The following is a 16155-nucleotide window of genomic DNA, read 5'->3' as shown; positions in this document are numbered from 1 at the left end:
TCGCTGTCTGCCTCCCTCCCTCTCTCTCTCTCCCCCCACCCCCCTCTCCCCTCTCTCTCGCTCTCCCCCCCCTCTCCACCCCTGTTTTTCTCCCTCCCTCCCTCTCTCTCTCTTCACCTCTCTCCCTCCTCTCCCCCCCCTCTCTCTCCCCCCACCCCCCTCTCCCCTCTCTCCCTCTCTCTCGCTCCCCCCCTCTCCCCTCTCTCCCTCCCTCTCTCGCTGTCTCTCTCCCTCCCTCTCTCTCTCCCCCCACCCCCCCTCTCCCCTCTCTCCCTCTCTCTCTCCCCCCTCTCTCCCGCCTCTCTCCCTCCCTCTCTCACTCTCTCTCGCTCTCCCCCTCTCTCTCTCCCCCCCACCCCCCCTCTCCCCTCTCTCCCTCTCTCTCGCTCTCCCCCTCCCTCTCTCCCTCCCTCTCTCGCCGTCTCCCTCCCTCCCTGTCTCGCTCTCTCATACTCTCTCGCACACGCACATACGATCTGCAGTCTAACTTCAACAAACCAAGCCCGCCTACGTCTCCCCCTCCCCCTTTCACACATGTGGACTTCCTGAAATCAGGCAAATCCCACCGCTGCGTCTCTTAGGCGTGACCCCTCGCCAGCCTCTTTTAACAGTGCAGTCACGTCTCAACCCGGCCAGGGAAAAGGTCTCTCCGTGCCAGATTCACTGGATGACAATAGACACAACTTGAAAACAACACAGGAAGTTTCCTAAAAAAAAGAAAAAAAAAGAAAAAAAAACAAGCATAAAAAACTTTTCTCTCTTTCCCCTCTCTCCTGCTTCATGTTGGTTATTTTTCCATCCTCTGGGTTGTGTTTAAACTATTTCGCTGTGGGGCGGCCGGGTGGTGTAGTGGTCTATTCCGTTGCCTACCAACACGGGGATCGCCGGTTCGAATCCCCGTGTTACCTCCGGCTTGGTCGGGCGTCCCTACAGACACCTTGGCCGTGTCTGCGGATGGGAAGCCGGATGTGGGTATGTGTCCTGGTCGCTGCACTAGCGCCTCCTGTGGTCGGTCGGGGCACCTGTTTGGGGGGGGGGGCTGGGGGAAATAGCGTGATCCTCCCACACACCACGTCCCCCTGGTGAAACTCCTCACTGTCAGGTGAAAAGAAGCAGCTGGTGACTCCACATGTATCAGAGGAGGCATGTGGTAGTCTGCAGCCCTCCCCGGATCGGCAGAGGGGGTGGAGCGGCGACCGGGATGGCTTGGAAGAGTGGAGTAATTGGCCGGATACAGTTGAGGAGAAGGGGGGGGGGGGTTCACCTTCACTGGTTCAGCTACACGCTCCCTCATTGACTGGAGACGGCTGGGGAGCTGTACTCAGGGTGGTTCAGGTTGGGTAAACAGGAAACAGTAAGCATTACACAGGAAACTGAACTGTAGGGAATCCACGGTGGCAGTAAAGGCTGGTATTGTGTGTGTGTGTGTGTGTGTGTGGGGGGGGGGTGGTGGTGGTGGTGGTGAGTGTTTGCTCTCTGTACACCGGGAGTGTGTACACAGAGAGCAAACTTAACTTACTTTTCAGAGTACGCTAACTTGTTTGTCTCAGTTGTTTTGCACATGGACATGCTCTCTGTTCATCCTGACTACACTTGCAGCGTTCGGCCTGTTTTTCTTGGCATGACCTTTGACCTCACATGAGGACTTTGGTCAGATGTCATCAGGTTTCTACTGAAAATGTCTCTATTGCATAAAAAGTTCCCACGCTCCTAGACGGGCTCCTAGTTAGCTCACACACACACACACTCATATATATATATATATATATATATATATATATATATATACACACACACACACACACATGTATTGTTACGGCCACGGGTGTGTCCGTATAGTAGTTATGTGTTGCCTCCTGTATCTAGCCCTCACTCTGACTCTGCGTTCGGGTGTCCGCCGGGTGCTCCTCATCGCCTAATCGACCAGTCAACGAATCCAATCTTCATCTGCTGTTCAGTCTCCCGTTTGAACCCCCACATGTCTTCAGTTCACCGGCCAGCTATTTTAGTTTGTGTGTTGTAGCTACTTTGTGTTTGTAATGTCTGGCCCGTTTTTGGTTAGTTTGCATTTTGACTATTTTTAGTTGTTTAGCTCTTTTGGGCAAGGGGATCAAGGTACGATGCCCATGAGCAAACACCCCATCACGTAGCTTACCTCTGTTAGACACGCTAGGTTAGCAGCAGTTGCCACTTTTTGTCTTTAGGTTTGGTGCTTTTCAGCACTGTCAAGGGTGGGTTACTTTTGTTAGTAGTTTATTGTTTTGGCAACCGTTCCCTTGTCCTGTCATTGTCAATAAATATATTTATTTTATTATATTTAAGCGTTTATGTCTCACTGTGTTGCACCCTCACCTCACTGTTACCCAGTACACTAATTGTTGCACCCTCTCCAGACCGAGGGTCGTAACAAATGGGGGCTCGTCCGGGATCTTAACGGCTTTGGTCTGGTTAGTTGTCATTTTCCGTGTGCTGTGTTAACGTTTGGTGCTGGGTGGTGTTAAGCACAGTGTTCATTATTGTGTTTAGTGTTAACAGGTGTTGTTGGTGTGTTCTTGGTTTGGTGGTGGCTACGGCTTTGGCGGCTGGTCCACTTCCTTTCATCCTTTGCCATGGTGTTGGTTCTGGTGGCGGAGCTTCGTCCCGAAGCGGACGAGGTCCGATGCTAGGGCGCAGCTGCCAGCCAGGCTGCTGTGGTTCGATCCCTGGTCCCCTGTGTTGCACTCGACGTGGGTGCTGACGCCCGCCTGAGAGGCAGGCTGAGTCAAGTCTCCAGTGGGAGATTTGGGGGGCGGGATTTGTGGCAGAGAGAGACTGGAGGGGAGTTGCGGACGGTAGACCTTTAGAGCTGTGAGTGGGGGGCCGCGCTGCGCTCTCTGCTTCCACCACCAGCTGGTCCAAGCTGGCCCACCTGGTGTTGTGACTGTGTGGTCACAAGTTGTAGCTGGTTCACCTGCGGGTCGAACGCAGCTACGTCATTTGGCGTGGGTCGCCACCGTGACCGAGGTGTGGTCACGAGTTGTAGCTGGTTCACCTGCGGGTCGAACGCAGCTACGTCATTTGGCGTGGGTTGCCATGGTGACCGAGGTGTGTGTGTGTGTGTGTGTGTGCTACTTTATGTTGTCTGTCAGTAACTTGTTGTGGTTGAGGGCCACTTGGTAGGTGACCATGTGTTGGTGGGAAGGTGCTGGCCATATTTGGGTCACATTTTGGATGTAGCGGAGCTACTTGTGGTGACCTTTTGTTGTGGCTGAGGTGCTCCACCTTTTTGTTTGGTCACATGTTGCTGTTATGTAGCACATTGTCAGTTTTTTTTTTTTTGGTTCTTGTGGGTTGTTTTTTTTTTAACAAGCCTGTAGGGGCTTGTTTTTATGGGTGGGGGTGTTACGGCCACGGGTGTGTCCGTATAGTAGTCATGTGTTGCCTCCTGTATCTAGCCCTCACTCTGACTCTGCGTTCGGGTGTCCGCCGGGTGCTCCTCATCGCCTAATCGACCAGTCAACGAATCCAATCTTCATCTGCTGTTCAGTCTCCCGTTTGAACCCCCACATGTCTTCAGTTCACCGGCCAGCTACTTTAGTTTGTGTGTTGTAGCTACTTTGTGTTTGTAATGTCTGGCCCGTTTTTGGTTAGTTTGCATTTTGACTATTTTTAGTTGTTTAGCTCTTTTGGGCAAGGGGATCAAGGTACGATGCCCATGAGCAAACACCCCATCACGTAGCTTACCTCTGTTAGACACGCTAGGTTAGCAGCGGTTGCCACTTTTTGTCTTTAGGTTTGGTGCTTTTCAGCACTGTCAAGGGTGGGTTACTTTTGTTAGTAGTCTATTGTTTTGACAACCGTTCGGTTCCCTTGTCCTGTCATTGTCAATAAATATATTTATTTTATTATATTTAAGCGTTTATGTCTCACTGTGTTGCACCCTCACCTCACTGTTACCCAGTACACTAATTGTTGCACCCTCTCCAGACCGAGGGTCGTAACAAATGGGGGCTCGTCCGGGATCTTAACGGCTTTGGTCTGGTTAGTTGTCATTTTCCGTGTGCTGTGTTAACGTTTGGTGCTGGGTGGTGTTCAGCACAGTGTTCATTATTGTGTTTAGTGTTAACAGGTGTTGTTGGTGTGTTCTTGGTTTGGTGGTGGGTACGGCTTTGGCGGCTGGTCCACTTCCTTTCATCCTTTGCCATGGTGTTGGTTCTGGTGGCGGAGCTTCGTCCCGAAGCGGACGAGGTCCGATGCTAGGGCGCAGCTGCCAGCCAGGCTGCTGTGGTTCGATCCCTGGTCCCCTGTGTTGCACTCGACGTGGGTGCTGACGCCCGCCTGAGAGGCAGGCTGAGTCAAGTCTCCAGTGGGAGATTTGGGGGGCGGGATTTGTGGCAGAGAGAGACTGGAGGGGAGTTGCGGACGGTAGACCTTTAGAGCTGTGAGTGGGGGGCCGCGCTGCGCTCTCTGCTTCCACCAACAGCTGGTCCAAGCTGGCCCACCTGGTGTTGTGACTGTGTGGTCACGAGTTGTAGCTGGTTCACCTGCGGGTCGAACGCAGCTACGTCATTTGGCGTGGGTTGCCATGGTGACCGAGGTGTGTGTGTGTGTGTGTGTGTGTGTGTGTGTGTGTGTGTGTGTGTGTGTGTGTGTGTGTGCTACTTTATGTTGTCTGTCAGTAACTTGTTGTGGTTGAGAGCCACTTGGTAGGTGACCATGTGTTGGTGGGAAGGTGCTGGCCATATTTGGGTCACATTTTGGATGTAGCGGAGCTACTTGTGGTGACCTTTTGTTGTGGCTGAGGTGCTCCACCTTTTTGTTTGGTCACATGTTGCTGTTATGTAGCACATTGTCAGTTTTTTTTTGTTGTTCTTGTGGGTTGTTTTTTTTTAACAAGCCTGTAGGGGCTTGTTTTTATGGGTGGGGGTGTTACGGCCACGGGTGTGTCCGTATAGTAGTTTTGTGTTGCCTCCTGTATCTAGCCCTCACTCTGACTCTGCGTTCGGGTGTCCGCCGGGTGCTCCTCATCGCCTAATCGACCAGTCAACGAATCCAATCTTCATCTGCTGTTCAGTCTCCCGTTTGAACCCCCACATGTCTTCAGTTCACCGGCCAGCTACTTTAGTTTGTGTGTTGTAGCTACTTTGTGTTTGTAATGTCTGGCCCGTTTTTGGTTAGTTTGCATTTTGACTATTTTTAGTTGTTTAGCTCTTTTGGGCAAGGGGATCAAGGTACGATGCCCATGAGCAAACACCCCATCACGTAGCTTACCTCTGTTAGACACGCTAGGTTAGCAGCGGTTGCCACTTTTTGTCTTTAGGTTTGGTGCTTTTCAGCACTGTCAAGGGTGGGTTACTTTTGTTAGTAGTTTATTGTTTTGGCAACCGTTCGGTTCCCTTGTCCTGTCATTGTCAATAAATATATTTATTTTATTATATTTAAGCATTTATGTCTCACTGTCTTGCACCCTCACCTCACTGTTACCCAGTACACTAATTGTTGCACCCTCTCCAGACCGAGGGTCGTAACACGTATACATGTATATATATACACACACACACAGACACACTCATATATATATCTGTACACACACAGACACACTCATATATATATATATATATATATATATATATATGTACACACACAGACACACTCATATACACACACACATGCATATATGTACACACAAATACACACACATACACACTTATATATACACACACATATATACATACTCATATATATATATATATATATACATACACACACACACACATACATACTCATATATATATACACACACATACGCACAAACACACACACACATGCAGCCACACTCATATACACACACATACATATACATACACACAAATACACACATATGTATATACACACATATATACATACTCATTTATATATATATACGTGTGTGTGTGTGTATATATATATATATATATATATATATATATATATACACACAACCACATATATACACACATACTTAACACATATACACATGCACACAGACACCCTCGACCCAAACGGCCCAGCATAGCCCACCAACACACACATACCCACACACATATACACATACACACACACATAAACACACATACACACACACACTCGACCTAAGCGCCCCAGTATAACCCACTAACACGCACACATGCACACAAACAGCTGCATGGGAAAAGGCTAAATTCTTGTGTTGTTTTTTTATTATTATTTATTTATTTTTTTTAGCTTGTCCATCCATCCATCCATCCATCCATCCATCCATCCATCCATCCATCCATTAGCTGAACCGCTTATCCTGCTGTCAGAGTCGCGGGGAGGCTGGAGCCTATCCCAGCAGTCATTGGGCGGCAGGCGGGGAGACACCCTGGACAGGCCACCAGGCCATCACAGGGCCGACATATACACACACATTCACACTCGGGGACAATTTAGTACGGCCGATTCGCCTGACCTACATGTCTTGGGACTGTGGGAGGAAGACTGACTGATTGACAGACTGACAGCCAGGATGAGGGGTGTCTTCCCATTAAATATGTACACTGAAAGTACTTTTCAGGTGACGGAGATCTTCAACTAAAAGAGCTGTTGTGTCTTTTCAGCCTGGATCCACGGTGACCCCCGGAAGGTGGTCTACCCCACAGACAGCCACGGCCAGTTCTGCGGTCAGCAGGGCACCCCAAACTCGTGAGCGAAAAATTACCTCCTTTTAAATTCTCACCGGCTGGAACAATTATTTTCAGCAATTTCTGTGTCAGCTTTTCATTGTTATCTTTTTTTGTCTTTGCTCACAAAAAGGCTTTGTGCACGTTGTTTGGAATTTGCTGGTAATTAATTATAAGAAGCTTTACAGTGTAGCACACACACACACACACACACACACCCACACACACACATGTCCTTATAAAAACCCTGCACAGCAATTCTCATTAATAGACAGATTTCTTAATCTGTTGAATCCAGCGGGCGCCGTCTTTCTAATCCAAACTCGGGTTTTTTCTTCTTCATTCGTCTCTGCAGAAACAAAGCCATATTATTCTACTTCAACATATTGCAATGTGCCAATCCTGCAGTTTTAATTAACCTCCAGTGCCCTACAACCCAGGTAAGAGAGCTGACGACCAGAACTCCTCGTTCTGTTGTTGTTTTACACTCTTCCTCTGCATTTCTTTTCTTTTCTTCTTTACATTTTGATTGACGGGCTGTGTCGCTCTCCCCCCCAGCTCTGCGTCTCCAAGTGCCCCGACAGATTTGCCACGTACCTGGACATGCAATACAACTACAGGTACAACAAAAGCTACTGGGAATACTACAAGCAGTTCTGCAAGCCGGGCTTCGACAATCCCAAAAAGGTGGGAGCCACGACGCGCCGTGTTAGGTTTTATGACACCGCATGGATCTATGAGGCGCCGAGTGTTAAAAATAAACGGATAAAGGAGCGTCCGGGTGGCGTGGCCGTCTGTTCTGTCGCCTACCAATGCGGGGACCGGCGGTTCGAATCCCCGTGTTACCGCCGGCTTGGTTGGGCGTCCCTACAGACACAATTGGCCGTGTCTGTGGGTGGGGAGCCAGATGTGGGTATGTGTCCTGGTCGCTGCACTAGCGCCTCCTCTGGTCGGTCAGGGCTTCTGTTCGGGGGGGGGGGGGTAGCGTGATCCTCTCACGCGCTACGTCCCCCTGGTGAAACTCCTGACTGTCAGGTGAAAAGAAGCGGCTGAGGACTCCCCATGTATCAGAGGAGGCATGTGGTGGTCTGCAGCCCTCCCCGGATCGGCAGAGGCGATGGAGCAGCGACCGGGACGGCTCGGAAGGGTGGGGTAATTGGCCAAGTACAACTGGGGAGAAAAAAGGGGGGGAAATCCCCCCCCCCCCACGAAAAAAATAAAACACAACACTGCAACTTTAAAGCCTTTTATGAAATGACATGAACACATGGCATAATATAAAGGTTTTGACAAGGCTGTTCAGAGGCGGGAGGAAGCGGGCTGACCCTCGTTACTCAGCGTGAGTCTGGCTCTCAGGTCAGCTGACTGGTCGCGGGGGTTAACGACTGTGACGCCTGCGTCTAATTCGTCAGCCGTGTCGGCGCGGCGTTGCTGCAGAAATACTGTAGAGTGAGATGAGATGGTGTGTGGGAACACGTGACAACACTGAGACGCTGCTGGTCCTGAATCAGTGATCTACCCTCCCACACGTGGCACCAGGCGGCCGGTGCACCAGGTGCAGAGCGTTACAGCCGGGTATGGCTCCGTTACATCAGTCACGCCACTTGGCTGTCGGCGCTGCGCATTGGCCGGTCCTTATTTAACACCGCTGAGGCCTTCATGTCCCGTTATTTAACATCAGCGAGTCTATTAATACTAGCCTTATTGGGTCAGAATTGGATTGTTGTCATGTTGTTCGCCTTGGGCTGTTGACATGTGCGATTCACTGTTCTAAAAATGCGATTCATTTAAAGGTGCAACCCGCAGCTGATGCACACAGCCGCGGCCCACCCCACTTATGCCGTTGGTTTGGTCAGACTTTGTAAATGTTGTTCTCTTTGTTACTCGCAGATGAGAAAACCAGCCAGTGCTGCGTCACTTTTAACTCCTTTCGAGCGTTTCAGTTGTTTCTGTTTGTAAAACAAAATACACAACGTTGACCCGATGGTGTGATACGCCATGTTTCTTAATGTCGGTACAGTGCTTGTGTTGGTCTGACCAAAGACTTGTGTCTGTCCCAACATCCAGGACTAAGTGTTATGGGCACAGGGCCTGCTCTATCACTGCCCCAAAACTGTGCAATTCTCTTACCCCCCCCCCCACCATCCGATTCTCCCCTAGCCCCCCCTCCTTTTTCTAACCAGTTGTACCTGGCCAATCACCACACTCTAGCGAGCTGTCCCGGTCGCTGCTCCACCCCCTCTGCCGGTCCGGGGAGGGCTGCAGACTACCACATGCCTCCTCCGATACATGTGGAGTCACCAGCCGCTTCTTTTCACCTGACAGTGAGGAGTTTCACCAGGGGGATGTAGCACATGGGAGAATCACGCTATTCCCCCCAGTTCCCCCTCCCCCCTTAACAGGCGCCCCAAGGACCAGGACACATACCCACATCCGGCTTCCCACCCACAGACACGGCCAGTTGTGTCTGTAGGGACGCCCGACCAAGCCGGAGGTAACACGGGGATTCGAACCGGGATCCCCGTGTGGTAGGCAACGGAATAGATCACTACACTACCTGGATGCCCCCCCCCCCCAGCTTTTTTTTTCTAACTTTGCCTAACTCAACCAGCTCAGGTGTTTCTCCTGAAGTCTCTCTAGGCCTGTGTTGTCATTATGGGCTCTGTGTGTCCATAAGCCTTTACTATTATAATTATCATCATCATCATCATCATCATCATCATTATTACTATCATCACTCTGATTTTTCTTCTCTTGTGTTTGTTTCCTTCTCTTTGTTTTTGTTTTCCTCCATGTGTGTTGTAAAGCACTTGGGATCAACTGTGTTGTGTATAAGGTGCTGTATAAATAAAGTTGAGTTGAGTTAAGTTGCAGAACTCCACATAGCCGTAGCAGCCATTACAGATTGTACCTTTAAGCGGGTCCGTGTGGGTCTGCTTCACTGTGGATAAAGCCGCTTTTCTAAACTACCACTTAAAATGCTGGCTAGACTGAGTTCAGTTTCACCTTGGAGACCTTGTCTGATCTGAATTACGGCTTGTAGAAAGGCGACAACACAATGCAGAACAAGCAAAGAGAGAAAAAATCCGACAAAATGGAAAGAGTGAAGTAACAGTAGACAAAGAGAAGGTCACAGGGCGTGTGTCTGTGTTATAGTTAAAGCGTGTTTTGCTCCTAACCTTCCCTTCTTTTCACTATAATGAAGTCTGTGCTAAATGAAAACGAGGAGCGATGAAGAGATGCTTCTATGGGTGGCGTGGTGGTCTATTCCGTTGCCTACCAACACAGGGATCGCCGGTTCAAATCCCCGTGTTACCTCCGGCTTGGTCGGGCGTCCCTACAGACGCAATTGGCTGTGTCTGCGGATGGGAAGCAAGATGTGGATATGTGTCCTGGTCACCGCACTAGCGCCTCCTCTGGTTGGTTGGGGCACCTGTTCGTGAGGGAGGGGGAACTGGGGGGAATAGTGTGATCCTCCCACGCGCTACGTCCCCCTGGCGAAGCTCCTCACTGCCAGGTGAAAAGAATCGGCTGGCGACTCCATATGTATTGGAGGAGGCACGTGGTAGTCTGCAGCCTCCCCCCCCCCCCCCGCATTGGCAGAGGGGGTGGAGCAGTGACTGGGATGGCTCGGAAGACTGGGGTAATTGGCCGGGTACAATTGGGGAGAAAAAGGGGGGGGGTCAAAAAAAAAAGAAATGCTTCCACATCATCTGACGTTTTTGTCTCTCTCGTTATTTTCCCTCCTCAGCCAGTTGCACAGGTCTTACGAGATGAAGACTGCCCATCCATGATCGTGCCAAGCAGACCTTGTAAGTGAAACTCAGGCTGAAAGCTCAACGCCTGGTACCTCATTACTTGTTTTGACATGCCACTCGGGATAAAAAAAAAAGAAAAAAAAGAATAAAAACGCTGTGATTTTCAGTCCTCCAGCGGTGCTTCCCAGATTTCATAACGAGGAACGGTACTCTAACTGTCGCCAATCAGACCATCTTTAAAGACGGCGTAGGTAAAACCAGGAGCGTCGTCGACCTCAGAGATGCAGCCAAGTAAGTCCCCCTTTCAACCTCCTTGCACTCCCTTAAATATCTCCACATCCCAGTTTTCTGCACAGGTGACGTTATATTGCCATTAGTGTTGCATGAGATAACCCTTTACAGATTGTCAGATATGGTTGAAGCGAGGCCGAGGAGACGATGGCATATATTTCCGGCCTCACGCAGCCCTCCTGCAGCAAAACCGAGTGCTTTATAAACTGTTGTATTGTCAATAGGGTCTCCACTTCAGCCCCCAGAGAGAACTGGACAGCTATTTTAGGGTATGAAGAATGGGTGTGTTACTCATGTCCAGTAATGTGCGGTCCAAGCACATTAAAACAAAAATCATTTGCATCTGATTTGCATGAAAATGAAGCTCGCCTTATCTACAAGCTCGAGGAGTAGAAGACTTAAGGTGCTTGGCCGTACATACTGCTTCATAAACCAGCATCATCCACTTGCACATCCCTACAGAAACAAGACATGCTTATGTCTGTGAATGTTCTCATTCATCCAGGTCATGGTTATCCAAAGGAGTTGAATCAAGTGCAACTGGACTTGGTATATATCCGTGAAGATGTTTCGCCTCTCATCCAAGAGGCCTCCTCAGTTCGTGCCTTTCTGACTAGACCAAGCTAGTCTGACTGGCTGGTGACGAGACTCAGAATTTATCCTCTTTGGAGTCATCATCGGAGCCATTGGTATGCGTGGCTCTCCTGTGCTCCGATGTCCAGCCGTGCCCGTCGCCATCGGAGCTATTGATTTGCATTTGTTTAGCAGCGACGGTCGTTTGGGGTGTTAGTTTCGACTTCATTATTCAGTGGTCATGAGAGTCGTTGGAGCCGTTAGTGACCGACTGTTGTTCTTGGAGGCTATGCTTCTTGAGTCTCCGGGGTAGAGATAAAAGGACGGCATTGTAAGTGCAATTGTAAGTGCATTGTAAGTGCAATGCCGGCAACACAGAGCTGACAATGTGCCCAGCAGCACTCAGGCCCAACGAGAAGAACACAAACACCTGAGGGGAGCTTTAAAAACCTGCGGCTACCCCAGTTGGACCTTTGTGAAAACTGCAACACGTTCCAAAAAGACCAACCAGGTGAGCGACAAGGAGAAAGGGAACAGAAGGAAGAGCACAGTCATCCCGTATGTTTCTGGGGTCTCCGAGAAACTCAGGCGAATTTTCAACAAACAGCGCATCCCGGTATACTTCAAACCCAGCGACACACTCCGACAAAGACTGGTTCATCCCAAAGACCGTGTACCACACACCCGGAAGGCAATCTGGTGTATGCCGCACAATGCAATGAGGATTGCACTGACCTATACATAGGAGAAACCAAACAACCACTACACAAACGGATGGCCCAACACAGAAGGCCAAACTCCTCAGGACAAGACTCAGCAGTCTATCTACACCTAAAGGAGAAGACACACTCCTTCGAGGACAGCAACGTACACATTTTGGACAGAGAAGATAGATGGTTTGAAAGAGGGGTGAAGGAAGCCATCTATGTGAAACTGGAAAAACCATCCCTCAACAGAGGAGGAGGTCTGCGACACCACCTATCTCCCACTTACAATGCCGTCCTTTCATCTCTACCCAGGAGACTCAAGAAGCCTAGCCTCCAAGAACAACAGTCGTCACTAACGGCTCCAACGACTCTCATGACCACTGAACAATGAAGTCGAAACTAACACCCCCAACGACCGTCGCTGCTAAACAAATGCAAATCAATAACTCCGATAATGACGAGCGCGGCCAAACATCGGTACACAAAAGAGCCACTCATATCTATGGCTCTGTTAGTGACAGGCGTTGGTAAACATCGGATCACAAAGAGCCACGCATATCAATAGCTCTGACAACGACTCCTAGAGGATAAATACTGAGTCTCATCAGCAGCCAGTCAGACTAGCTTGGTCTAGTCAGAAAGGCACGAACTGAGGAAGCCTCTTGGATGAGAGGCGAAACGTCTTCACGGATATATACCAAGTCCAGTTGCACTTGATTCAACTCCTTTGGATAAGACATGCTTATCAAAGTATTTTATCTTGTTTTAAGTCTCGCAATGTTCATTTCAAGATATTGAGAGTAAAATGTCCTCACCCTATATATTATATTATATATATTATATATAGTATGCACCCCTAATATTTTATTCCCAGAAAGTTTCTTTGTTTCATGATAGTAACATTTTTTATAAGGAAATATCACTAAACAGGAGAAGAAATCTTCAAACAAGAAACTTGATTAAATATAATTTCCCTTTTTTTTTGGAGTAAATGTCTTGAAACACGTGAACTCTCTTGAAACAAGCAATATTATCGACCAGCGAGGAAAGAATGATTTACAAGTAATATCCTGAAATAATTATTATGAGACTTAGAACAACATAAAATCCCTCGATAAGCCCGCCTTGTTTTTGCAGTTTGTAGAATTGGCGCATTAGAAAAATGACAAGCTGTCATTATAAACATGCCTGAGTTCATATTTTGCAGTGAAATAACACGGTTTGCTTCTCTTGACTTTAAAAAAATGACTCGCCTCAATGCTTTTTTTTTCTTCCTCTCTGTAGTCAAGTAACAGCCATGCAGCAAGGAGTGGAAAGGTGTCAGTTATTATTTGCAGCCTTTTTAACTGCACTTTCTGGAGTATAGAGCTTTGTGCAAGACTAACCTCCCTATGCTAGTTTCTGTTCATCATAACCCCCTACACACACACACACACACACACCACCTCCTTACTAATATCCATGTCTGTCTGTGGAGACCATCACCACCGAAACGCCTCGTTAACTGGATACTGAATCCCTGTAACATGGCGCCCCCTGGTGTCTGTTAGTTTGCTCATTCAAGCTTGAGTAAAAGCTGAGCCGGAAGGCAAAGCTCTCAATTTACCAGTCAGTCTTCATTCCAACCCTCACCTATGGTCATGAGCTTTGGGTAGTGACAACCGGCTGAAATGAGTTTCCTCCGTAGGGTGTCTGGGCTCAGCCTTAGAGATAGGGTGAGGAGCTCGAACACCCGGAGGGAGCTCGGAGCTGCTGCTCCTTCGCGTCGAAAGGAGCCAGTTGAGATGGTTCTAGCATCTGATTAGGATGCCTCCTGGGCGCCTTCCTTTGGAGGTTTTCCAGGCACGTCCAACTGGGAGGAGACCCCGGGGTAGACCCAGAACTTGCTGGAGGGACTACATGTCCAATCTGGCTTGGGAATACCTTGGGATCCCCCAGGAGGAGCTGGAGGGTGTTGCTTGGGAGAGGGACGTCTGGAGTGCCCTACTTAGCTTGCTGCCACCGCGACCCGACCCCGGAGAAGTGGCTGATGATGAGATGAGCTTGAGTAAAAAACTTTTTAACTTTTATTTCACACGAGCCAAATAGAGGCCATATGCTTGGTTCGGCTAACCTTGATAGACAGTTGTAGTCAGGTATTTTGTCATTCAATGTGGTTTTTGGGGCAGCGGTCTGTCCTCACGTCCTCCTCCGTCTGTGCTTGAGAGATTTACCTGTGTTATGGGGCGATGCAGTATTACCACGTTCCTATCTGCAGTCCTGTATTACCACGTTCCAGACAGGGTTGTCTTCTTTACGCAGTGAATATTTACCAGTTTTGTTCTGCAACAGTAAAATGTTGTTGATGACTGTATTTATAGTAAGCAGCATAGCGTGATTCTTCAAAAGACTGAACTGGACGGGGCCAGTGTGACTTGAATGACCTCAGATATCATGGAACAACCCTTAAGAGGATTTCATTTCCATTTTTCGATTCACTCTTCGATTTAAGTTGCGGTCGTTTGGGTTTGTTTGGCTTAATAATAGGTATAGTTTTTACACCTGGATAAGCAGAGAAGCTTTTCACAGATCTCTCCAGCTGAAATGAGCCGGCTAGAGACGGAGTGTTTCAGCACAGTTATTTTATGCCAAACATTTCAACAGGAAATTTATTCCAAAAGCTCTGACTGATGGAGACTAAAATCCTACTTATATATCTCTCTGTCTGTATTGTGCACTTAATGTTCAAATACACGGACGTAGGTCAGTTGCAGTGAGAGTTGAATAAGGTAGATATTACCTTAAGATCCGTTTTATACAAATACACATTTCATATCGGCACTAAAATAGTCAGGTGTGTTGTATAAATGTGATATATATATGGTAGTAGATATAATGGTGAGCAGCATGGTGGCGCGGTAGTTAGCGCGGTCCCCTCACAGCAAGAAGATCCTGGGTTTGAAGCCTGGGGTAGTCCCACTTTGGGGTCGTCCTCTATGTGGAGTTTGCATGTTCTCCCCGTGTCTGCGTGGGTTTCCTCCAGGTGCTCCGATTTCCTCCCACAGTCCAAAGACATGTAGGTCAGGTGAATCAGCCGTACTAAATTGTCCCTACGTGTGTGTGTGTCGGCCCTATGATGGACTGGCAGCCTGTCCAGGGTGTCTCCCCACCTGCCACCCAGTGACTGCTGGGATAGGCTCCAGCATCCCGCAACCCGAATTTGGATGAGCGGCTTGGATAATGGATGGATGGATGGCTATAATAGTATAGAATGTAGTAGAGTAATAGCATTTGAGACTTGAGAATTTCATCAGCTCTAAAAAAGATGACTTGTTTCAGCTTATTGAACTTGCCATTTTATTTCAGGGGCCAAAGCACCCCCCCCCCCAAAAAAAGACGCCTTGTAATACAACAGTTCTGTTTTCCTGTTGATGTCATACAGAGTGCCTTGGCTTATAGTTTGTATTTAGTGCCGTCTCGGTGATCCATAATGATTTACTCATGCAGTGTGAGCAGAACATCTGTTGGTTTTACTGTTAATGCTCCTCTGTAGCACAGGAAACATTGCTTTGTCTTTGAGAATACTAATGCTGAATAGTGCTTCGTTCTTACAGGAGTTGCAGCTTTAACTGTGCCGCGTAGATCCTCGTAGTCTCATAACCTGCTCTTCATGCTGAAAATACAAAAAAAAACAAAACATTTTGAGTCTGTGTTTATCTTGGCTTCTCTGTAAGTCAGTGATAAACAGAAATGCTCTTGTCTCAAGATGTTTTTTTTAATAAACCACAGTAACCTTGTGCAACTCAGGAAAAGTAATACAAAACTGGTCAAGTGCCAGTGCCTCCCACTCCCACATTTTTCTCATGATGTCCTTTTCTCTCTCTCTCACCACCTTTCTTTGCCCCTCTTGGCCGTCTCCTCCTCTCATTCTCATACAGTGGGATCACTAGTCTGCTGGATGCCAAAGAAGTTGGCATGAAGATCTTCGAAGATTATGCCAGTTCCTGGTACTGGATTCTCATGTAAGCGCCTATTGAACAGCGAGACACATGTGTGTAAATACCAAAATCAGAAACAATTTGTCGTTTCATTTCATGCACTTGCACACATGAAATGAAATGAAACGAAACATCGTTCCCCCAGCCCACAGCAGTGCAACACAAAGACAAAAACACATATCCCAAAACT

The 16155-nt window shown here is 48.3% G+C and overlaps 1 protein-coding gene across 2 annotated transcripts in view; it reads left to right on the top strand.

Annotated features, from left to right (window-relative positions):
• Positions 1 to 16155, top strand: part of slc44a5b (solute carrier family 44 member 5b) — a 103989-nt gene that overhangs the window by 66330 nt on the left and 21504 nt on the right. For both annotated transcript variants that reach the window (XM_056275604.1, XM_056275605.1), the window contains exons 4-9: positions 6597 to 6681; positions 7015 to 7099; positions 7218 to 7346; positions 10411 to 10471; positions 10585 to 10708; positions 15906 to 15989. In XM_056275604.1, coding sequence (XP_056131579.1) covers positions 6597 to 6681; positions 7015 to 7099; positions 7218 to 7346; positions 10411 to 10471; positions 10585 to 10708; positions 15906 to 15989 — 568 coding nt within the window. The remainder of the gene's footprint in view (positions 1 to 6596; positions 6682 to 7014; positions 7100 to 7217; positions 7347 to 10410; positions 10472 to 10584; positions 10709 to 15905; positions 15990 to 16155) is intronic.

This window comes from Lampris incognitus, chromosome 3 (assembly GCF_029633865.1).
Source record: "Lampris incognitus isolate fLamInc1 chromosome 3, fLamInc1.hap2, whole genome shotgun sequence".
In the NCBI taxonomy this organism is placed as follows: Eukaryota; Metazoa; Chordata; class Actinopteri; order Lampriformes; family Lampridae; genus Lampris; species Lampris incognitus.
Note: the sequence above shows the minus strand (reverse complement) of the source record. Positions and strands in the feature narration are given on the sequence as shown.